The sequence below is a fragment of the Canis lupus genome, chromosome 1, assembly GCF_011100685.1.
Source record: "Canis lupus familiaris isolate Mischka breed German Shepherd chromosome 1, alternate assembly UU_Cfam_GSD_1.0, whole genome shotgun sequence".
Taxonomy (NCBI): domain Eukaryota; kingdom Metazoa; phylum Chordata; class Mammalia; order Carnivora; family Canidae; genus Canis; species Canis lupus.
In genome coordinates this window covers 110,106,166-110,126,544 of record NC_049222.1, presented here as the reverse complement: position 1 = coordinate 110,126,544, position 20,379 = coordinate 110,106,166, and the positions used below count along the sequence as shown (strand labels likewise).

At 47.8% G+C, this 20,379-nt stretch overlaps 1 protein-coding gene and 1 long non-coding RNA gene across 2 annotated transcripts; both read left to right on the top strand.

The window, feature by feature from the left end:
• The first annotated feature begins 212 nt into the window (after positions 1-212).
• On the top strand, positions 213-2,226 carry LOC119870007. The gene is made up of 3 exons (XR_005353228.1): positions 213-531; positions 1,371-1,623; positions 1,751-2,226. It is a non-coding gene; the product is annotated as an uncharacterized LOC119870007 (long non-coding RNA).
• A 12,395-nt stretch (positions 2,227-14,621) lies between these two features.
• On the top strand, positions 14,622-18,678 carry PNMA8A (PNMA family member 8A). The gene is made up of 3 exons (XM_038525548.1): positions 14,622-14,918; positions 15,129-16,696; positions 18,042-18,678. Exons 1-2 carry the CDS (start codon positions 14,622-14,624, stop codon positions 16,638-16,640), a joined length of 1,809 nt encoding a protein of 602 aa, XP_038381476.1. The 3' UTR covers positions 16,641-16,696; positions 18,042-18,678.
• Positions 18,679-20,379: the final 1,701 nt, after the last annotated feature.

Below are 20,379 nucleotides of genomic sequence, written 5' to 3'. Positions count from 1 at the left end.
CCACTGAACCCACCCAGGCATCCCCTGCGTGAATGTTTTTTTTAAAACATTTTTAAAAAATAGTGACATTGGGACGCCTGGGTGGTTCAGTGGTTTAGCACCTGCGTCCAGCCCAGGGCCTGATCCTGGAGTCCTGGGATCAAGTCCCGCATTGGGCTCCTTGCATGGAGCCTGCTTTTCCCTCTGCCTGTGTCTCTGCCTCTCTCTCTCTCTCTCTCTCTCTCTCTGTGTCTCTCATGAATAGATAAATAAAATCTTTAAAAAAAATCGTGGCATATGTAACACGTATATGGAAACGTGCCCCAAACAGAAACATACAGTTTCACAGATTATTATCTAGCAAACTCCATATCCTACAAGTGATCAGGAAATAGTCCAGACTGTGGAAGGAGCCTCTGTCCATCGAAAGATGAGTGGATAAAGAAGATGTGGTTTATGTATACAATGGAATATTCCTCAGCCGTTGGAAACGACAAATACCCACCATTTGCTTCAACGTGGATGGAACTGGAGGGTATTATGCTGAGTGAAGTAAGTCAATCGGAGAAGGACAAACAGTGTATGTTCTCATTCATTTGGGGAATATAAATAATAGTGAAAGGGAATAGAAGGGAAGGGAGAAGAAATGTGTGGGAAATATCAGGGAGGGAGACAGAACGTAAAGACTCCTAACTCTGGGAAACGAACTAGGGGTCGTGGAAGGGGAGGAGGGCGGGGGGTGGGGGTGACTGGGTGACGGGCACTGAGGGGGGCACTTGACGGGATGAGCACTGGGTGTTATTCTGTATGTTGGCAAGTTGAACACCAATATAAAATATATTTATTATTAAAAAAAAAAAGGAAATAGTCCAGACGTCCCTGGAGTGTCGTGCCCATCCTAAACCCCTCCCTCCCCCAGAGTAAATAATATCCTGTTTGAGGAGATAAAACTTGATTTGCTGCAGATATGTATGTATGCTTACTACCAAACTGCATTTCTCGACACTGCAGAATGGACCGTTTTGAACGTTCCGTTAGTGCGATCTTCCTATATGGATTATTTTGCTGTGCGGCTGTTTTTTAGGAAAAATAAATTAAGCAAAGAAAAAGAACGTGGGGCCCCTCGGGTTCCTGGCCACGTTTCCTCGCTGCAGACTGGAGGCAGCTGCTGGACTTTTTGCCAGCAGGAGATTCATTCAGGGCGTGCAGCTGGAGACTGTAACCTGAGCCTCAGCTTGGACGGGGACACTTCTCCTCTCCCTCTGCACAATCCTAGGGTTTTGTGGTTATTTCCAGAAAGGGGGAGAGAAAGAGCTCAGAAGGGCCCCAGGGGAGGAGGACACAGGCTTGCCAGGTCCGTGGTACTGAAGATGAGGCTGTATTTTATTTAGATTCCTGTCCTGTGCAACGCGAATGTACAAACCAGACACTCTCTCTTTTAAAAACATCATTATTTCAAACAAGCTGAGAAGTCGCATCTGAATCCAAGCAACACAGAAATCTAAGGGCACCACCCGCCGGCAAATGTCAGCTCTTCATATGAAATGGCAAAGAGCTGGAGAAATTTATAGATCCCTCCGTAGGGGACCGGCTAATGACAGCCACAGGGCAGTGGCTGTCACACAGCATCGGCCGCAATGTCTGGTAAGAAATACATTGTACTTATTTTGACCGAGGACACACATGCACACACATACACACAGTAAAACTCCCTAAAACATGTTACCATGCGAGATGAATTCAGATCATTTTGTCTTCTGTTTTTCCGTAGGGAAAACCCAAAATATACCAACCATGTGGTCTGTCCGGTGCACCTTTCCAGGTGCTCTGATTCTCGGGGGACTCTGAGTCTTTGAGCTCTTTACCCTTCTGTAGATTGGAAATGACAGAGCGAGGCAAATAGTCCTTGTCCACAGCCATGCAAGGAACTTTTGTCTGCTGGAGATTCAGTGAATTTCCCTCTTCCCCTGGGGGAAAAGCCAGTTTTCGATATATTCAGGAAATTCCTTTACCTTTCCTGAAAGAAAACCTGCATGTCTGTCACCCCTCGGGATTTGTCCTTTGAACCGGTTGTATCATCTTACTGAGGTATTATAATTAAAATGTTTGACATGCGCCCATTTGGGAGTTGTGTGACAGTCATGATTTCACGTGGCAACAAAGTTCTCCACGCAGCATGGATTTGCAGGAGATTTTTATTGCCCTCTTTCTTTTCAGCATTTTTCCAACTCTTCATATTAGGTATATGTCGCCCCTCCTTTTTTTTTGGTATTCTAAAATCAGATAAAAATGCTCATTCGTACCTGCTTCCCTCTGCCCCCTCCCCCCAATCAGGAAGAAATAAAATGAAATGCTTAAGAAGCACAATTGTGTCATTTCTTTCCCCATCTTGGCTAATAAATAGGGATGAGAACTGACATGTTCTGGCACATGCCAGGCCCCATGATTCATCTGCATTGTCTCCAGAAACCCCCAATGCCCCACTTTCTGGACAGAGAAACTGAGGCTCAGACAGATGGGGTGATGTGTTCAAAGTTTCACACCTCTGAGGTTACAGAGCCCAGATATGAACCTGAGCCTGACCCAAGTTGTCTTTCATTTTTTAAAAAAGATTTTATTTATTTACTTATTTGAGAGAGAGAGAGAGAGAGAGAGAGAGCACATGCACAAGCAGCGGGAGGGACAGAAGGGGGAGCAGGGGGAGGGACAGATTTCCCACTGAGCAGGGAGCCCAATGCAGAACTCGATCCCAGGACCCTGGGATCATGACCTGAGCCAAAGGCAAACACTTAACCAGCTGAGCCACCCGGGCACCCCTGACTCAAGTTGCCAACCATCACCTCAATCCTCCTCTCGGCTTGCATTACTGTCTTTGAGGAATTTATGGCAAATGTATCCAATAAAAGTATCCCCGAAGCCCTTTCTCTGTGTCCAGCCAGTCCTGGGGACACAGAGGTGACCAATGACAGCCTTGGCCCTGCCTTCCCTGGACTCACAACCTGGGGGCGGGGGGTGGGGAGAGATAGGCCCATCTTCAGACAGTGATGGCCCAGAGTGGTCAGAGGTGAGACAAAGGAGCCTAAAGAGGGCACTGAACCCAGCTTAGGGGATCAAGGAGGGCTTCCTGGAGGAGGAGGTGAATAAGCTGAGATCTGAAGGACAAGGGGGTGTGTTCCATCTCAAGAGTGACCAATGCTTTGCAGAGGCAGGCCCGGGGGGCTTAGAGAGTCCACAAAAACTTACAGTAAATGTAAAAGTCCGACTCAAACAATAGAAGTGCATTCCAGGTCTTCTCCAGACTACTCTAAGGTAATCACATATTTCAGGCCTGGCCCTGAGACTTGGTCTCAGACTGGTGGGTGGTGGAACAGAGGAGCATCTCTGATGAGAGCAGCTGTCTGTAACCAGGCCCAGCCCTGCTCAGGGGGATCTCCATCCTTCCTACCTACTCTGCTCAGTTCCTGAGCCAATGTCACCAGGCTGGCTTGATACACTCTGTACTTGGGGTCCAAGTCCCCAGTTAGGGGCACAGGGAGCCAGATAGATGCAGATCCAAATCCTGGCTCCCTATACAAACTGGATTGTAGCCTCTGAACCTCAGTATCCTCATCTGTAGAATGGGTTCGTAATCCCTATTCAATGTGCCTACTGTAAGGGTTAAACACAGACCAGATCACGCCTCTGCTCAGATCACCACAGTGGCTCCCGTGTTCTTCTGAGGAAAAGCCAAGTCCTCCCAAAGCCCAACAAAACCTGTTCTCTTCCCTCTCTAGCCACGTCTCTCACTGACTCCCCTTCCCTCACTCTGCACCAGCCACACTGGCTTCCTCACCGCTTTTCAAATCACTCATGAGATCCAACCTCAGGGCCTTTGCACAGGCTGTTTTCCCCAATTGGGAAGCCTTTACTGCACATCTCTCTAAAGCTCATTCTCTCCCTTCATTCAGGTATTTACTTATTTTAAAGATTTTATTTATTTATTCATGAGAGACACACAGAGAGAGGCAGAGATATAGGCAGAGGGAAAAGTGGCTTCCTGCGGGGAGCCTGACATGGGATTCGATCCCAGGACCCTGGGATCACGACTTGAGCCCAAGGCAGACGCTCACCTGCTGAGCCACCCAGGTGTCCCTCAGGTCTCCATTTAAAAGTTACTTCCTGGGATCTCTGGGTGGCTCAGCGGTTTAGCGCCTGCCTTCTGCTCAGGGCATGATCCTGGAGACCTAGGATTGAGTCCCACGTTGGGCTCCCTGCATGGAGCCTGCTTCTCCCTCAGTCTGTGTATCTGCCTCTGTGTGTGTGTGTGTGTGTGTGTGTGTGTGTCTCATGAATAAATAAATAAAATCTTTAAAAAAAAAAGTCACCTCCTTAGAGAAGCCTTCTGTGACTGCTTTCTCAAAAATATACTTTCTCGTCACTCTCCACTGCCTTATTTTACTTCATGGGACCTCATCCCCATCCTGATGTTCCATTTATTTGTTTATCGTTTATCTCCTCCACTAAAGGGCACACATTTTGTTTATTTTGCTCACTGCTGTACCCAAAGTGCTAGAACCATGCTTTAAACATAATAGCGTCATTTTATATTACACTATATGAATAGATTAATATATAATTAACATATTAATGTGATAATATGCTAATGATGATGACAGTGGTGATAAATATTACAAGAGCCCTTAGGAGCACTCAAGAGCTCAACCCCACCCCGAAGTTCACCCCTCTAACTCTGGGTCCCCGCACACCCAGCAGCCAGGCCAACATGGGTTTTCCTAGCAGATGGCTCTCATTGGCTCTTACCATCGGATGATTTTTTTCCAGGTGGGCTGTTAGGGAGAGGGAATTCAAGAAATCCACTGGGAAAGTTTGCCAGGCTAAAAAATAAATGTTTGCGGTAAGGCCAGATGCAAGCGATGGAGTTTTGTGAAAACGTGTGTTTTGAGGGAACGAGGAGGAAATGTACAGGAGGCTACATTAGCGGAGGATACTCCACACTGATGTGCCCAGGGGACCTGGACCTTGGGAGAGATCGGATTGGACATTTTCCCGAAAATGGCCACACACAAGACCTATGGCCTCATGGACTGGCACTGGGAAAACCTCCTCCCAAGGCAGAGGGAGGGTGGGAGTTTCCTCCCATGGAGTTTCCTATTTAGCTGTCTACACCGATGAATAAGCATGCCTCTGTTCTAGGTTTTTCCCCAGCGCTGCAGACAGAAGCAACCTTCTCTCTCTCTTTTTTTTTTAAGATTTTATTTATTTATTTATTCATGAGAGACACAGAGAGAGAGAGGCAGAGACACAGGCAGAGGGAGAAGCAGGCTCCATGCAGGGAGCCTGATGTGGGATTCAATCCGAGGACTCCAGGATCATGCCCTGGGCTGAACGCAGGTGCTAAACCACTGAGCCACCCTGGGATCCCTCTCTTCTTCTTTTTTAAAGAACATCTTTCTCTCTGGGTTTAGGTAGAATTACAGCAGTTGTCCAAGTGGCCTGCTCCATTTTCACCCCAGGACACATACTTTTATTTTATTTTATTTTATTTTATTTTATTTTATTTTATTTTATTTTATATATTTTTAAGACTCCATTCATTCATGAGAGACACAGAGAGAGAGAGAAAGAGAGAGAGAGAGAGAGAGAGAGAGAGGCAGAGGGAGAAGCAGGCTCCACTCAGGGAGCCTGATACGGGACTCGATCCCGGGACTCTAGGATCACACCCTGGGCTGAAGGCAGGTGCTAAACCACTGAGCCACCTAGGGATCCCCATTTATTTTTATTTTTTAAAAAGATTTTATTTATTTATTCATGAAAGACACACAGAGAGAGGCAGAGACACAGGCAGAGGAAGAAGCAGGCTGCCTGAGGGGAATCTGATATGGGATTAGATCCCAGGACCCTGGAACCATGACCTGAGCCAAAGGCAGATGCTCAGCCACTAAGCCACCCAGGCATCCCCACATATATTTATTCACAGAATTATTGAATATCTTTCTGTAGGGGTGCCTGGGTGGCTCAGTTAGTTAAGCATCTGCCTTCAGCTCAGGTCATGATCCTGGGGTCCTGGGATTAAACCCTGTCCTGGAATCAAGCCCCAAGTTTTACTCCCTGCTTGGCAGGGAGTCTGCTTCTCTCTCTTCCTCTGTGCTTTCTTTCTTTCTCAAATAAATCAATTAAATCTTAAAAAACAAAAACAAAAACATGTCTCTCTGTGGCAAACACTGCCTAGCTTCTGATGATGTAATAGTGAACAAGACAGAGAAAAGGTGCCTGTCCTTGGGGGCTTAGAGTATCACAGGGAATACAATTTTAGGTAGTGTAAGCAGCACCTTTAATCCACTTTGGGGATTGTTTGTTACACAGTGACTGCTAACTGATACACCAATAAACAAATGTAATATGATACTGACTTCTGTGAGTGTGTGTGAAGGGGAAACTACTTTTGCTAGGTGGAGTCTGGTAAGATTTCTTAGAGGCAGTGACATTTGGCCCAATTTGGGATGACAAGAAGGGAACTACATGAAAGCACAGGAAACTGCAAGTGCAAATGTCCTAAGGTAAGAATCACAGAAGATCACGGCTGAGAAAGACCTAAATGAACAAAGAATGCTTCTACTCTTAAGCAGGAGAGGGGGCGTAGGGGTGGGAAAACTGGCACCCAGGTGCTCATTCTGGTATTATTTCTCATTAAATATTTAATAATGACAGTATTCTAAAATTATGGGAATAATTATTTGAGAATAATTATTTAGATAGAGAATGCAGTACATATTCATTTGTTTAAAGATTTTATTTTTAAAGATTTTATTTATTTGACAGAGAGAGAGAGCATAAGCAGGGGGCACGCAGAGGGAGAGGGAGAAGCAGACTTCCTGCTAAGCAGGGAGCCCGGATGTAGGGCTCAATCCCAGGACCCTGGGATCCTGACCTGAGCAGAAGGCAGATGCTTAACTAACTGAGCCACCCAGGTGACCTGGTTAAATAGTTTAATAAAATAAAGAGGGATGGGACACTCTGTTAGTTAACAATATGAATTTTACCTTTAAAAGTTATAGAACGCGGGATCCCTGGGTGGCGCAGCGGTTTGGCGCCTGCCTTTGGCCCAGGGCGCGATCCTGGAGACCCGGGATCGAATCCCACGTCGGGCTCCCGGTGCATGGAGCCTGCTTCTCCCTCTGCCTGTGTCTCTGCCTCTCTCTCTCTCTGTGACTATGATAAATAAATAAAAATAAAAAAAAAGTTATAGAACGGGATGCATGTTATGAGAAAGATTAGGATGAAAACAATAAAATCCTGGGGCCCCTGGGTGGCTCAGTTGGTTAACCATCTGCCTTCGGCTCATGTCACAATTGCAAGAGTCCTGGGATCAAGCCCCTCATTGGGCTCCCCCTCCCTTTTCCCTCTCCCTCAGCCCCTCCCCACCCCTGCTTGTTCTCTCTGTTTCTCTCTCAAATAAATAAAATCTTTAAACAACGACAACAACCACAATAAAGTCTTGTAGGGATGCATTTTACTCTTTCTGTAAACCATGTTAGCAAAAAGAGAAAAATAAAATCCCGAAGACAGAGGCATTTTCCTTCCTTCCTTTTAAACACTTTTTATTATGGAAATTTTAAGACATATGCAACAGCAGAGAGAATAGTACAGGCAGCCTCCAGTTATAACGATGATCAACTCATGGCCAATCTTGATTCATCTCCCCTTACCCTTTTTTTTTTTTTTCCTGGAGCATTTTAACAACTTTTTTAAAGGTTTTATTTATTTGAGGGGAGGGAGTCCTCAAGAGAACTCTGTGCTGAGCCTGACACAAGCCTCGATCCCACAACCCCAAGATCATGACCTGAGCTGAAACCAAGAGTTGGACGCTTAACCGACTGAGCCACCCAAGTGCCCTCAACAATAATTTTTTTAAGAGATAAACTATGGCTATTTATTTTTAAATCCAAAAAGGTACTTAATTTTTTCTATTTTCTTTTTTCTAAAAGATTTTATTTATTTATTCACGAGAGACACAAAGAGAGGCAGAGACACAGGAAGAGGGAGAAGCAGGGTGTCCACAGGGAGCCCAATATGGGACAGATCCTCGCTGAACTGGGATCACACCCTGAGCCAAAGGCAGATGCTCAACCGCTGAGCTACCCAGCTGTCCCTCTATTTTCTTTTTTAAAATGGTATTAGAGTTGACATTAGTCTATGCATTTCTTTTAAAGATTTTATTTTTATGTAATCTCTACATCCAACACAGGGCTTGAATTTACAATCCTGAGATCAAGAGTCACGTGCTCTGATCTGAGCCAGCCAGGTACCCCTAGTTTACATATTTTTATTTTTTTCAAAGATTTTATTTATTTGTTCATAAGACACAGAGAAAGAGGCAGAGACATAGGCAGAGGGAGAAGCAGGCTCCCTGCAGGGAGCCCAATGCGGGACTCCATCCCAGGACCCCGTGATCACTACCTGAGCCGAAGGCAAACTTTTAATCACTGAGCCACCCAGGTGCCCCTAATCCATGTATTTTTAAATGAGTATATGAGACGGAGAAATGGATGTGCAGACTCACACCAGATTTGAGGTTGGTAACCTGGGGGGTAGAGGTGGGGGGAAGAGGTGTAACTGGGGGGTGATGAGAGGGAAGAGGGAACCTGAGACCCTGGAGCAAGAAGGAGCTCTCCCAGTACAAACCAGACGCATCACAGAAGCACCGTGGTGGATTATTACAGCTTACTTGAGAGGGGAAATTTGGGTGGGAGCCCAGAGCCCCCTGGACCTTCTCTGTGTTTAGTATTTATGGAAACTCTCTGGGCTCTCGCTTAAAATGCACAGACACAAGATAAAAACCCAAAGGAGAAACAGAGAGAGGAGGGAGAGGTGACTGGACCCGAAGTGCAGAGATGGGTGGAAGGGTTGAGGCTGCAGGGATGTGTTGCCATGGAAACCACCACACTGACTTCCATCAAGGGTGCTTCAAAACTATTTTTAGATCTGCTGGTAATCAGGGCGACTCCTTGATAGGAGAGGGAGCAGTTAGGTGACTCCACTGAACACACACGCGCGTGCACACACACACACACACGCTCACCCATACACGTATGTGTGTGTGTGTGTGTGTGTGTGTATATATATATATATACAGGTCATTGTATACAGGTCATTGTACATTTACAAATATATATTTACAAATTCCTTTTGATATTTAAAAACAAATTAACATTTTTAAAATCTCTCTTAAATATTTACTTAATTATCTTTTACATATTTTGGAACACTTAGCAATCTGCTTCTCTGATTGATGCCTGATTGATACACTCATTGGCATCCATGCAATGAGGGGGTTAACTCAGCAGGCCTGGGTTGTCCAAATCTGCACATCCCAAAGAAATGAGTGGTTTGGGGCAGCCTGGATGGCTCAGGGGTTTAGCGCCACATTCAGCCCAGGGCGTGATCCTAGAGTCCAGGGATTGAGTCCCAAGGCGTCGGGCTCCCTGCATGGAGCCTGCTTCTCCCTCTGCCCGTGTCTCTGTCTCTGTCTCTGTCTCTCTCTCCTCTCTGTGTGTCTCTCATGAATAAATAAATAAAATCTTCAAAAAAAAAAAAAAAAAAGGAAATGAGTGGCTCAGGGCATGCCTGGGTGGCTCAGGCAGTTAAGTGCCTGCCTTCAGTTTAGGTCATAATCTCTGGGTCCTGGGATTGAGCTCTGCATTGGGCTCTCTGCTGGGCAGGGAGTCTGCTTCTCTCTCTTCTCTTCACTCGTGCTCTCTCTCACTCTCTCTGTCTCTCTCTCAAATAAATAAAATCTTAAAAAAGAAAAGAAATGAGTAGCTCTTGACTGGCTCCTAGTTAACCCCTAAGCCCTTGGGTATCCTATATTAACACCACCACTCATGGTGGGGGCCTTGGGCCATGCACTATCACTTTTTTTTAATATAAAGATCTTATTTATTTATTTATTTGAGAGAGGGAGAGCATGAGGGAGAGGCAGACTCCCTACTGAGCAGAGAGCCCAACCTGGAGCTCAATCCCAGGATCCATGGATTATGATGCGAGCTGAAGGCAGACATTTAACCAAGGCGCCCTCAGGTGCCCCCATGCACCATCACTTTGACCTCTGGAGGAGCTGGAGGCTGAGTAATTAAGCTCAACTACACAGATGTTCCACACCTATGTGATAGACTCAGAAATTAAAATTGTGGACACTGAGGCTTAGATGAGCTGCCCCGTTGGCAATACCGTATGCATTGTCACCCATTGTTGCTGGAAAAAATAAACACTAAGGATCCCTGGGTGGTTCAGTGGTTTAGTGCCTGCCTTCGGCCCAGGGCGTGATCCTGGAGTCCCAGGATTGAGTCCCAAGTCAGGCTCCCTGCATGGAAACTCCCTGCATGTCTCCCTCTGCCTGTATCTCTGCCTCTCTGCCTCTCTCTCTCTCATGAATAAATAAATAAAATCTTAAAAACAAAAAAGAAAAAGTAAACACTGTTCATATGACTCCACCAGGAGAGACAAGTTGAAGCTCATGCCTGGTCTCTCCTGGACTCTATCCTATCTATTCTTTTTCGTTTGCTGATTTTAACTGGTATCTGTTGGCTGTAATAAACTATAATTGCAAGTACAATAGCTCTTCTGAGTTCCATAAGTCCTACGAAACCATTGAACCTGAGTGTGGTCTTGGAGACCCTCAACCAGCATCTTAAACTCAACGTGGCCCAGACAAAACTTGTGTTCACCTTCTCCCCTCCACCCCAAATGCATTCTCCATCAAACCTTCCCCATATAAAAAGAAACGGCATCACTCTTCTTCTAGTTGCTCATGCCAAAAATTTAGGAGTCTCTCTTGCTTGGTTTCCCTTGCATTTCACATCCAACCCATCAGCAAAACAGTAAAGCCTATTATTGCAGTATAAAATATTTACCAAAAAGTGCACGTCACAGGCATAGAGCGTGCTGAATTTGTCAGCCTGAACACACCCATAACCAACACCCACAAAGAGAAAGAGAACATCACCAGCTCTCCCTCCCCCTGAGAGTCCTACATTTCAAGTCATTAAGACATTCCACAGGAAACCACTGTCCCGACTTCTAATAACAGAGTGATTCTGTTTTCTGTACTCCATATAATAAATAGAACCAATGTACATGCTTTTGTCTGGTTTCTTTTGTGTCTGGTTTCCTTGGCTTAACATCATGGTTGCAAGATTCGTCTATACTGTTGTGTGTGGTTGTAGATCACTCTTTCTAATAGAGTAGTATTTAATTGTGTGAACATGCCACAATTATCCATTCTACTGTTGATTGGCATTTGGGTAGCTTCTAGATTACAGCTATTATGAATAGTGCTGCAAAGAATATAGTCACCCATGGCTTTTAGTGAACATGTTTCTGTTTGGCATATGAACCTGGGATTGGAGTTCCTAAATTGTAGAGTTTATACACGTTTTTGCTTTAGTAGGTACAGTTAAAGAGTTGCATTGCATTGCCCAAATTTGCATTGCCCCCAGCCAGGTACCATGTCTGAGAGTTCTAGCCACCGTCTTCCTCCCCCATCAGGATTTTGTGCTTTCTTAATTGAACTACTCTCAATCAGCAAATTCACAACAGTTCCATGGACTAGCACTAGATTTCAGTACGAGTTGCCAGAATTTTCTAACAGGAACATCCCATTTGGTAGCAGTTATACATACCCTCTGGCTACTTTCCAGGACCACCGGTTCAACCATCCCAGAACAAACTCCAGGTCACTGGAGAGAGCGTAAAAGAAGTTTGAGCAATACTGGGAAGATCCATCAGAATTCCTGCTGTTACAATAATAATAAGAGCTGGCTATGTGTCAGGACCAAATACATATTTTGACAAAATCCTGAATGGCTGAGTATTTGGTCACAGGCGAAGATTGCCATTATGGAATAAAATTTAGAGAATATAGGAATAAATCTGAAATGTTATTAAAACTTTTAAATTTGTATCACAATTTTATTTTTGTAAAAGATTTATTTATTCACGAGAGACACACAGAGGGAGGCAGAGACCTAAGCAGAGGGAGAAGCACACTCCCTGTGGGGAGCCTGATGCAGGACTCAATCCCAGGACCCTGGAATCACAACCTGAGCCAAAGGCAAGACGCTCAACCACTGAATCACCCAAGTGCCCCCACAATTTTATTTTTTCAAAATTACAAGATTTTTAAAAAAGATTTATTTATTCATGAGAGACACACACACAGAGGGGGGCGGGGCAGAGGCACAGGCAGAGGGAGAAGCAGGCTCCATGCAGGGAGCCCGATGTGGGACTCGATCCCGGGTCTCCAGGATCACACCCTGGGCTGAAGGTAGTGCTAAACCACTGAGCCACTCGGGCTGCCCCAAATTTAGTTGCCAGTGTAATATAGTAACAGGGACAGCTGCTAGCTGGCTCTTCTGACCTCTCTGCTGCCCATTTATGATACAAAATGGCTTATGAGGGAACAAGACATCTTTGACCAGCATTGTTGATGGTGACATGTCACCAGACTATCAAGCTTCCCTTCTTTGCTAAAAGTAACTGTCTGAAAGTAGAAACTTATTTCCTATTCAACTCACAAGCTGGAAAATCTAGTTGATGGTGATGATACTATTTCATTGAAACAATCCCACGGAATTGAAACCCCATGAAAGCGAATCTTTGTGCACTGCTTGAAAAATCTGCTTGGGGGAATCTTTTTGGGAGATTTAAAGCTGTTACTTTGTTTTCTTTTGTAGTAATGCTTTATCAATCATCATTCATCTTTGCTGCATTTCACCTTTGCAGGATCTTCCACTGATCTCTTGCTGCCTGAAATCCCAAAGAAATCCCAAAACTTAGTGGTGTAGACAACTGTTTTGTTACACTCATTAACTCTGTGGGCCAGAAATTCGCACAGGGTACAGCAGTGATAGTTTGTTTCTGCTATGTGAGGGCTGGGCCTCAAATGGGAAGATGTAAATGGTCGAATGGTCGGGGAGTGAGTCAAATGGTTGGGAGCTACAATCATCTAGAAGTTTCCTTAATCACATGTCTGGTGCCTGAGCTGAGATCATTTGAAGGCTGGACTCAGCTGGGAACTGTTGACTGAAGTACACACATGTGGCTTCTCTAGGTGGCTTGAGCTTCCCCACAACACAGCAGCCAGAGGATAGTTTACCTTCTTACTTGGAGCTCAGGGATCCAAGAATGAGAGTCCCAACAAATAAGAATGAAGTTGCATGGCCCTTTATAACATATCCTGAGAAGTCCCATAGATTCCTTTCCACAATAGTCTTGATCCAATCATTTCCCTTTGACCACACTCTCCATTGGTTAAAGAATATACAAGTATGCTCAGATTCAGTAAGAGACACATAGATCATCACCTTTCAACAGGAGTATCAGAGAACTTATGACCATAAAACCACTGCATGATGATGATACACATTCATTCTTCAGCTGATTAACAGCACTTCCACAGGTAAAGTACATGAGATTTTAAAACACTACTTAAAGCTAGAGTGTCTATTGGAATGAGATATTCACATTTAACCATTTGAATGACTTTTTTTTTTTTTTTTGCATGAAGTATCGTGGGAACTTGGGCAACCACACACATACTTCAAGATCAAAGGATTGATCATGTTGAAGTTCAGGATTGCTAGGGATGACAGTGGAACACGCATTTGGCTATTTGGTCTTGCCAAGGCCAATTCCAAATGGAATTCAAATAACAGATTTTGGTCGAATACTCAAGCCAAAATTGTACTTCAGTGCATCTGTCATATGTGATATTCCTGAACCTTCAAAGTTTTGATCAGGAAGGTTTGTGGGGTTTTTTTTTAAGGACTTTATTTACTTATTCATGAGAGACACACATAGAGAGAGAGAGGCAGAGACATAGGCAGAGGGAGGAACAGGCTCTTTGCAGGGAGCTTGATGCAGGACTCCATCCCAGGACCTCATGATCAGGACCAAAGCCAAAGGCTGAGGCTCAACCACTGAGCCACCCAGGTGCCCCAATCAGGAAGGTTTTTATTGGTATTCCCTACAGGGAGAAGAGAAAGGCGCCCAGAGAGCTCAAAGCTTCCGAGACTGCACAGCTAGTAAGCGGCGTTCCTAGGTGTATCAGTGAGGTCCTGACAGCAATCAGCAGCTCAAACTGAGTCATTGAGAAGTGTTTTTCATTAACTATCAACAAACGTGTCGCTTGTGGGCAACAAGTTGAGGAAACCAGCAAGGAAGGAGAGGTGAAGGGCTATACCCAGGCTTGAAGGGCACGTGGGGCAGAAGGCGGGAAGTTTCTATAAGCTCCCAGATATTTCTGGAACCAGGGTAACCTTTGCTGAGTGAAAGAGCTGTCAGGAGCTGCGGCTCTGTTAGAGGACCTCAGGGCCATCAAAGCTGCTCCTTCCTCTGGCCCTCGGACTTCTGGTGGCTCCCAGGAGTCCCGTGGGCTCAACCCAACAGAAAGGCAGAGGCTAGGAGGGCTCGGATGCCATCGCACAAGTCAGGGCACTCCACCTCCGTCCTGAGTGCGTCCGCAGGGAAAACCAGAGAACGCGCAGACCCTTCGCGAGCGGGAGCTGCAGGGGCCCCCGCCCCCCTCGGCTCGCGCGCTGGGCTCGGCGGGCGGGAGGGCGCGTCCCCAGCGGAGGCTGGTTGCCATGGCGACCGCGGGCGCAGGGGCGCGAGTGCGCAAGCGCGCGCTGCGACGCCGGCCTCGGCTCCGCGCAGCTGCGGGGCTCGAGGCGAGACGCCGAGCGCCGCGCGGGGGTCGAGCGGGGCCGGAGCGGGGGCGGCCGCCGGCTTCTCGGCCCGGCAGCGCGGGGCAGGCGGCCCGGGTGGGCCGAGCCGGCGCCTGGCGAGCGGCCCGTCGTGGGCCGGAGCTGCCAGATCCCAGCCCGGCGGCCGCCAGCCGGGCCCGGGGCGGGCGGAGCGCGGTTTCCGGTCGCAGGACACGTGTGAGCACCCGGGGCCGGTTCGGGGAGGAGGGGCCTGGGCGAGCGCGAGGCCGCGTTGGGCCCGCGGCGCGGGGGGGCAGCGGAGAGCTCGGAGCCTGGCCGTCTTGCGGGGACTCTGACCTCCCTCTTCTGTCACCTTACAGGAGTAATATTTAGGGGCTGCTGGCTCCCTGGTCCACCTTACAGACTCTCGAGTACACGTGGGATTAGAGGTGCCAGGTGGTCGCGACCATGGCCATGAACCTCCTGGAGGACTGGTGCCGGGGGATGGAAGTGGACATCCACAGGTCCCTGTTGGTCACGGGCATCCCGGAGGACTGTGGTCAAGCAGAAATCGAGGAGACTTTAAATGGGGTCCTCTCCCCGCTGGGCCCATACTTCGTGCTCAATAAGATTTTTCTGAGGGAAGAGAATGCCAAAGCTGCCCTGATTGAGGTCGGAGAGGGTGTGAATCTCAGGGCCATACCCCGCGAATTCCCAGGAAGGGGGGGCGTCTGGAGAGTGGTTTGTAGAGACCCCACCCAGGATGCTGAGTTTTTAAAAAATCTGAATGAATTCCTGGATGCGGAGGGGCGCACCTGGGAGGATGTGGTCCGCCTACTCCAGCTTGGCCACTCCCCACGCCCCCAGAATCAGCCCCGAGAGAACTGGGCAGAAGCTCTGGGGGTGCTCCTGGGGGCAGTGGTGCAAATCATCATCTACATGGATGCGGAGATCCGCAGCCGCGAGGAAGCTAGGGTGCAAGAAGTGGCTGATGCCCAGGCAGTGGCAACCTCAGCCTCAGCAGCACGGAGGAAGATCAAGAAGGAGCCAGGGCGGGCTGCAGAAGTAGGTTCTGCTTTGAAGATCGAGAATCCTGACTGCTGGCATGACCCGGGAGATGAAGGGGACCCTCCCAAACCTGTGGTTCTCAGAGCTGGAGCTAAAAATCGCTCCAGGAGAAAGAAGCAGAGAAAAAACCCAAAGCAGGAATCAGTGCCTTGGAAGAAGCCCAAAGGCCAGCATTCCAACAGCTCAGGCTCCTTGGAGGATCTTGAGGCTGATGGTGCTGAAGATATGGAGGTCTCAGAATATATCAGGAGCAAAAAAAAGCCGTGTGTGAAGCAGGAGGAGTCAGCTTTGAAGAAGCCTATGGCAAAATGTGCCTGGAAGGCTCCCAGTACCCCATCCCACGATCCCCCGTCAGAAGCTGTGAGTCCTGGGGTTGCTTTGGAGTCAGACCAAGATGGCGGTCAGGAGGGCCCCCCAAAGAAGAAAGCCATGAGCTGGGCCTTGGCAAAGAGTTCTGCCCCCATGAGAAAGAAGAAGAAGGTGAGCTTGGGCCCTGTTTCATACGTCCTTGTTGATTCAGAAGATGCCAAGAAGAAGCCAGCGATCGCAAAGAAAGGGCCAGGCTCAAGAAGAGATGCCTCCGTTCGGAAAGCCCTCCGAGGCCCCCAGCCTGAGGGATTGCCAGCCTCAACGTCTCAGGGCCCAAAGGCCAAGCCAGAAGGCTCTCCTCCTGCCTCTAGTGGTCAGAATGGCAACAGAAGTCATTTGGGTTGTGCCAGCAAGTGGATGAGTGGGGAAGAGCAGGAGCAGCAGGTGGGCATAGAGGCACTCGGGGGCATGGCAGGTCAGGTGGTGCGTGAGGAGGATCCCAGTGCAGCGGAGGAGGCAGATGACACACCAGCTGAGGCTTCAGAGGGCGAGAGCCCTGACCTCCCTCCTAGGAGCCCCTGAAGGCCAATCCTGGGGACACCCAAGGGCAAAGTGAACCCCCCACCTCTTGTTTGTTGGTGAGTGTTACTGTGATAGTCCCACGTCATTCCACCACTCCATCTGACCGAGCTCTGATAAGAATCGAGTAGTTTAGGGTGATAACGTTTGTCAGAGTAGGTGGCTCTGAGGGTGGAGTTTTCTGGAGGCCTGGTTGGGGGATAGAAATGTTCAAGCATTTAAAAGGTCCAAAGAAGTAAGAAAAAAAAATCCCAAATGACACCTGCTTCCCTCCTGAGCTCTTCTAATACGTCCACAGAACCCAGAAAGCTTGGATTGGGGACCACCCATACCCGAGTAGTTGAAAGGAGACCAAGAAGAAATATCACATTGGGAACAGAGTTTTTTTTTCTTACTGAATGAACCATGACTTTTGACTCTTAGGGATCCAGTTTGGAGAGATGTGGCTCTTGGAGGAAAACTCGTAGGTAGGAGGAGTTAGGGGAGGGAGGTGTACCTCTCTGGTCTTTTCTCTGCCAGGCCTGCTTTTGCACATCCCCCTCTACTCACCTTCAGAGGTTGAAAAGTCGCTAAGCAGTCTGGGAATATTCTAGAATATACACTTATACGTACACGGGCAGGATCCCTGTTAATGTTTTGCCTGCCTTCCTCATTCCCTGCTTCCTGGATAGTGAGCCCACATCTGCGTGCAGGGCCTGGCATTTTCTCCTTTGTGTTTCCTTCTCTGTGTTTCCACCACGGGGAAGCTAAGCAGAGCTCTTCAAAGCAGACCTGCCTTCCTTCTTCCTCCTCCTCTTCGACTTCCATCCTCCAGCTAACTAGCCAGAAGGCAAGAAGGTCCCAGGAGTTCATTTTTGGGGACAAGAACGCACACTTAGGCTTTGAAGTGTTTGCGTTATAGGTTCTGTGACTAAAAATGGTACTTGGATTCCCACTTGGGGTCAGACACTCTCAGGAAGCTTGTAGGGATAAGGGGGTACCAATAGGGAAGAACTCGCACTTCTGGCTTCCCAGCCCTAATTCTAACCAGCGTCACCAAACTCTCTGCATCTTTGGGGCTGAAGACACTTCTCCCATTGTATGTAGTAAGAGGGGAAAATTTCTAAAAAGCTGGCTGTTAATTTCTGTTCTCTGAATAGACTAGCATATTGTGTCGCCCGTGTGTGTGTATGTGTGTGTGTGTGTGTGTGTGTGTAGGGGCAGGTGGCTGGATACCCGACACCAGTGGTTTTCAGTGTCCTGGGAGCCCCAAGGCATGCCCAAAAGTGTAATCCAAATCTCTGATTCATGTGTTTAGAAAAAAAAAGACAAAACTGGGACTTCAGCATCCTGAGCCAAACCAGTCATATAGGAGATGATCAGAATATTGCCTTGTGTTCATAAATGAACTTGGATTTTGTACAGGTCTGCAGAAGGTGTTTTCTGCCATCTGTTTGCATACAGCCAAACTCCTTAGAAGTGTGGCTGATGACAAAGGTTGGAAGCGGGAGACACTGCGTCCTGCGCATGCCCTGTAACGTAACGCTCTGGAAGAAGTTTCCCTTTGTAATTCACATGCTCTAATTCTGCGGTGAGTCTCAGCTTTATGATAGCACGTCAGCGTATTCACAAGGCGCTGAATAATAGTATTGTCATTCAGAGTTTTAGCCCTTTATGTGTCTGGGGGCGGCTCTCTTCTGACTTCAGTTTTTGTGTCTGAGAACGTGAACAGTTGTTAGATGTTGTTACCAGTTCTGCCTTGAAAATAAACATCTTGCATCAATTGATTTCAAAAACCTGGATGAGTCTTCACTGAAGATGGAGGAAAGAAAGAAACAGGTTTCCGTTTGCAGCTATTCCTCCACATGTGTGTGCATCGAGGTTTTTCTTGGGTTTGCGCAAAACAAAACACAGCACACTGGACTCTTCAAGATGAGGAAAGCCTGGGATTCCCCAGCACCCAGGTTCAAAATCAGGTCGTTAAGACTTCATTGTGTTAACAGATGGTCACCGTGATGGGTAATTGTAAACATATATGTTACAAAATAAAATATCAACTCTCTCTCTCTCTCTCTTTTTTTTTTTTTAATTTTTATTTATTTATGATAGTCACAGAGAGAGAGAGAGGCAGAGACACAGGCAGAGGGAGAAGCAGGCTCCATGCACCGGGAGCCCGATGTGGGATTCGATCCTGGGTCTCCAGGATCGCGCCCTGGGCCAAAGGCAGGCGCCAAACCGCTGCGCCACCCAGGGATCCCCTCTTTCTCTTTTTTTAAGGATTTATTTATTCATGAGAGACACAGACTGAAAGAGAGAGGCAGAGACATAGGCAGAGGGAGAAGCAGGCTCCTCACAGAGAGCCTGATGCGGGACTCCATCCTGGATCCCAGGAACATGACCCGAGCCGAAGGCAGGTGCCTCCAAGTGACCAACACACACACTGTCCTGGACAGAAGATACCTTTGTGAGGTATCCTCTTTGCTCTATGGCCCTCCACCAACACGGGAGGAACTCCTGCAGATCTTGGGGTTTCTAGAAGTTGCAGAAACAGGTGACCAGTGATGTGAATTTATCTGAAAATGTTCATTTTGAAAAGCAGCTGGAAGATGAAAACCCTTTTCTCCCCTCCCCTCAGACAGAAGCAGGTTTTTCAGCCACAAATTCCAGTTTTCTCCTGTCCAGTGCCCTCTCCTTCGAGGCCCTCCTGAACCCAGGTGGCCACGACATCAGGCACCTGGGGTCTTTGTTAAAAATGCCATTTCTGGGCCCCACCTGCTGAGTCAAAATTCCTTGGAGGTTGTATCTTTACTGGGAACGTGTATCTTCAGCCATTTCTTCAGAGAATCTAAACGCATGCATAGGTTGGAGAGCTCTAGACAGAGTAGTCCATACTTGAGGGGAGAGAAAGGTCCCCTGGGGCCAACGCTGGGGTTTTCTGAAAGGTGAACGGAGATGGTCAGGGAGGGAAAGTGCACAAGAGATCAGAAGGGAAGCTGGCTTTTGAGGACTGGCAGCGAATGAGGTACTGGAGTAGAGGCCCCGGTAACTGGCTTACTGATTGAGTGCTCATGCCCCTCACCCCAATGGAAAGCCCTATTTGGCCAACATCTTTAAACTACACCTCCCAAGATGTAGTTGCCTCCTCTAGTTTACCCACACTGGCAGTAGAATCTAAAGGCTGACTCGGCCCAGAATTGGGGGATGGGGCGTGGGGGACACCCAGAGATGGGGCCAGGTGAGATGCAGCGGAAGTCGGCTGTCTGCAAGGAAGCCTCTCAGCCCTTCTCAGCATTCTGCCCGGGGCTGTGCCTGAGACCAAGGCCCGGCACGTGCCATTCCTCTGTGGGAGATGGGAGTGATGCCCAAGAGCCTCTGTGTACACCACCCGAGGCCCTGAAGACAGTGTCCTCACTCATCTGTGCATTCCGTCAGCCCTGAGGTGTTGGGCATGGACTCCGTGACAGCCAGGAACAAGAGATTCTTGCCCTCCTGGGGCTGGCGTTCTGGGGGTAGGTAGAGGGCACATACAGAGCTATGTGATTTGGGAGGGGCGATAAGGACACCGCTGAAATGCAGAACAGGTGAGTGAGTGTGTAGGTGGGAGAGAGCATTGGCTGTTTTACATAGTGGTCAGGGAGGGCCTCTCTGGGGAGGTGAGGGAGTGAGACAGGCAGCTAGCTGGTGGAACAGCATCCTAGGCAGAGGGAAGAGTCAGTGTGAAGAATGCCTGGTGCGTTTGAGAAAAAGTAAGGAGAAGGCAAGT

Coding starts and splice junctions, on each gene's coding strand:
- PNMA8A (XM_038525548.1), top strand. CDS start 14,622: ATGGCGACCGCGGGCGCAGGGGCGCGAGTGCGCAAGCGCGCGCTGCGA. Junction 14,919..15,128: donor TTTCCGGTCGCAGGACACGT/GTGAGCACCCGG, acceptor ACGTGGGATTAG/AGGTGCCAGGTGGTCGCGAC.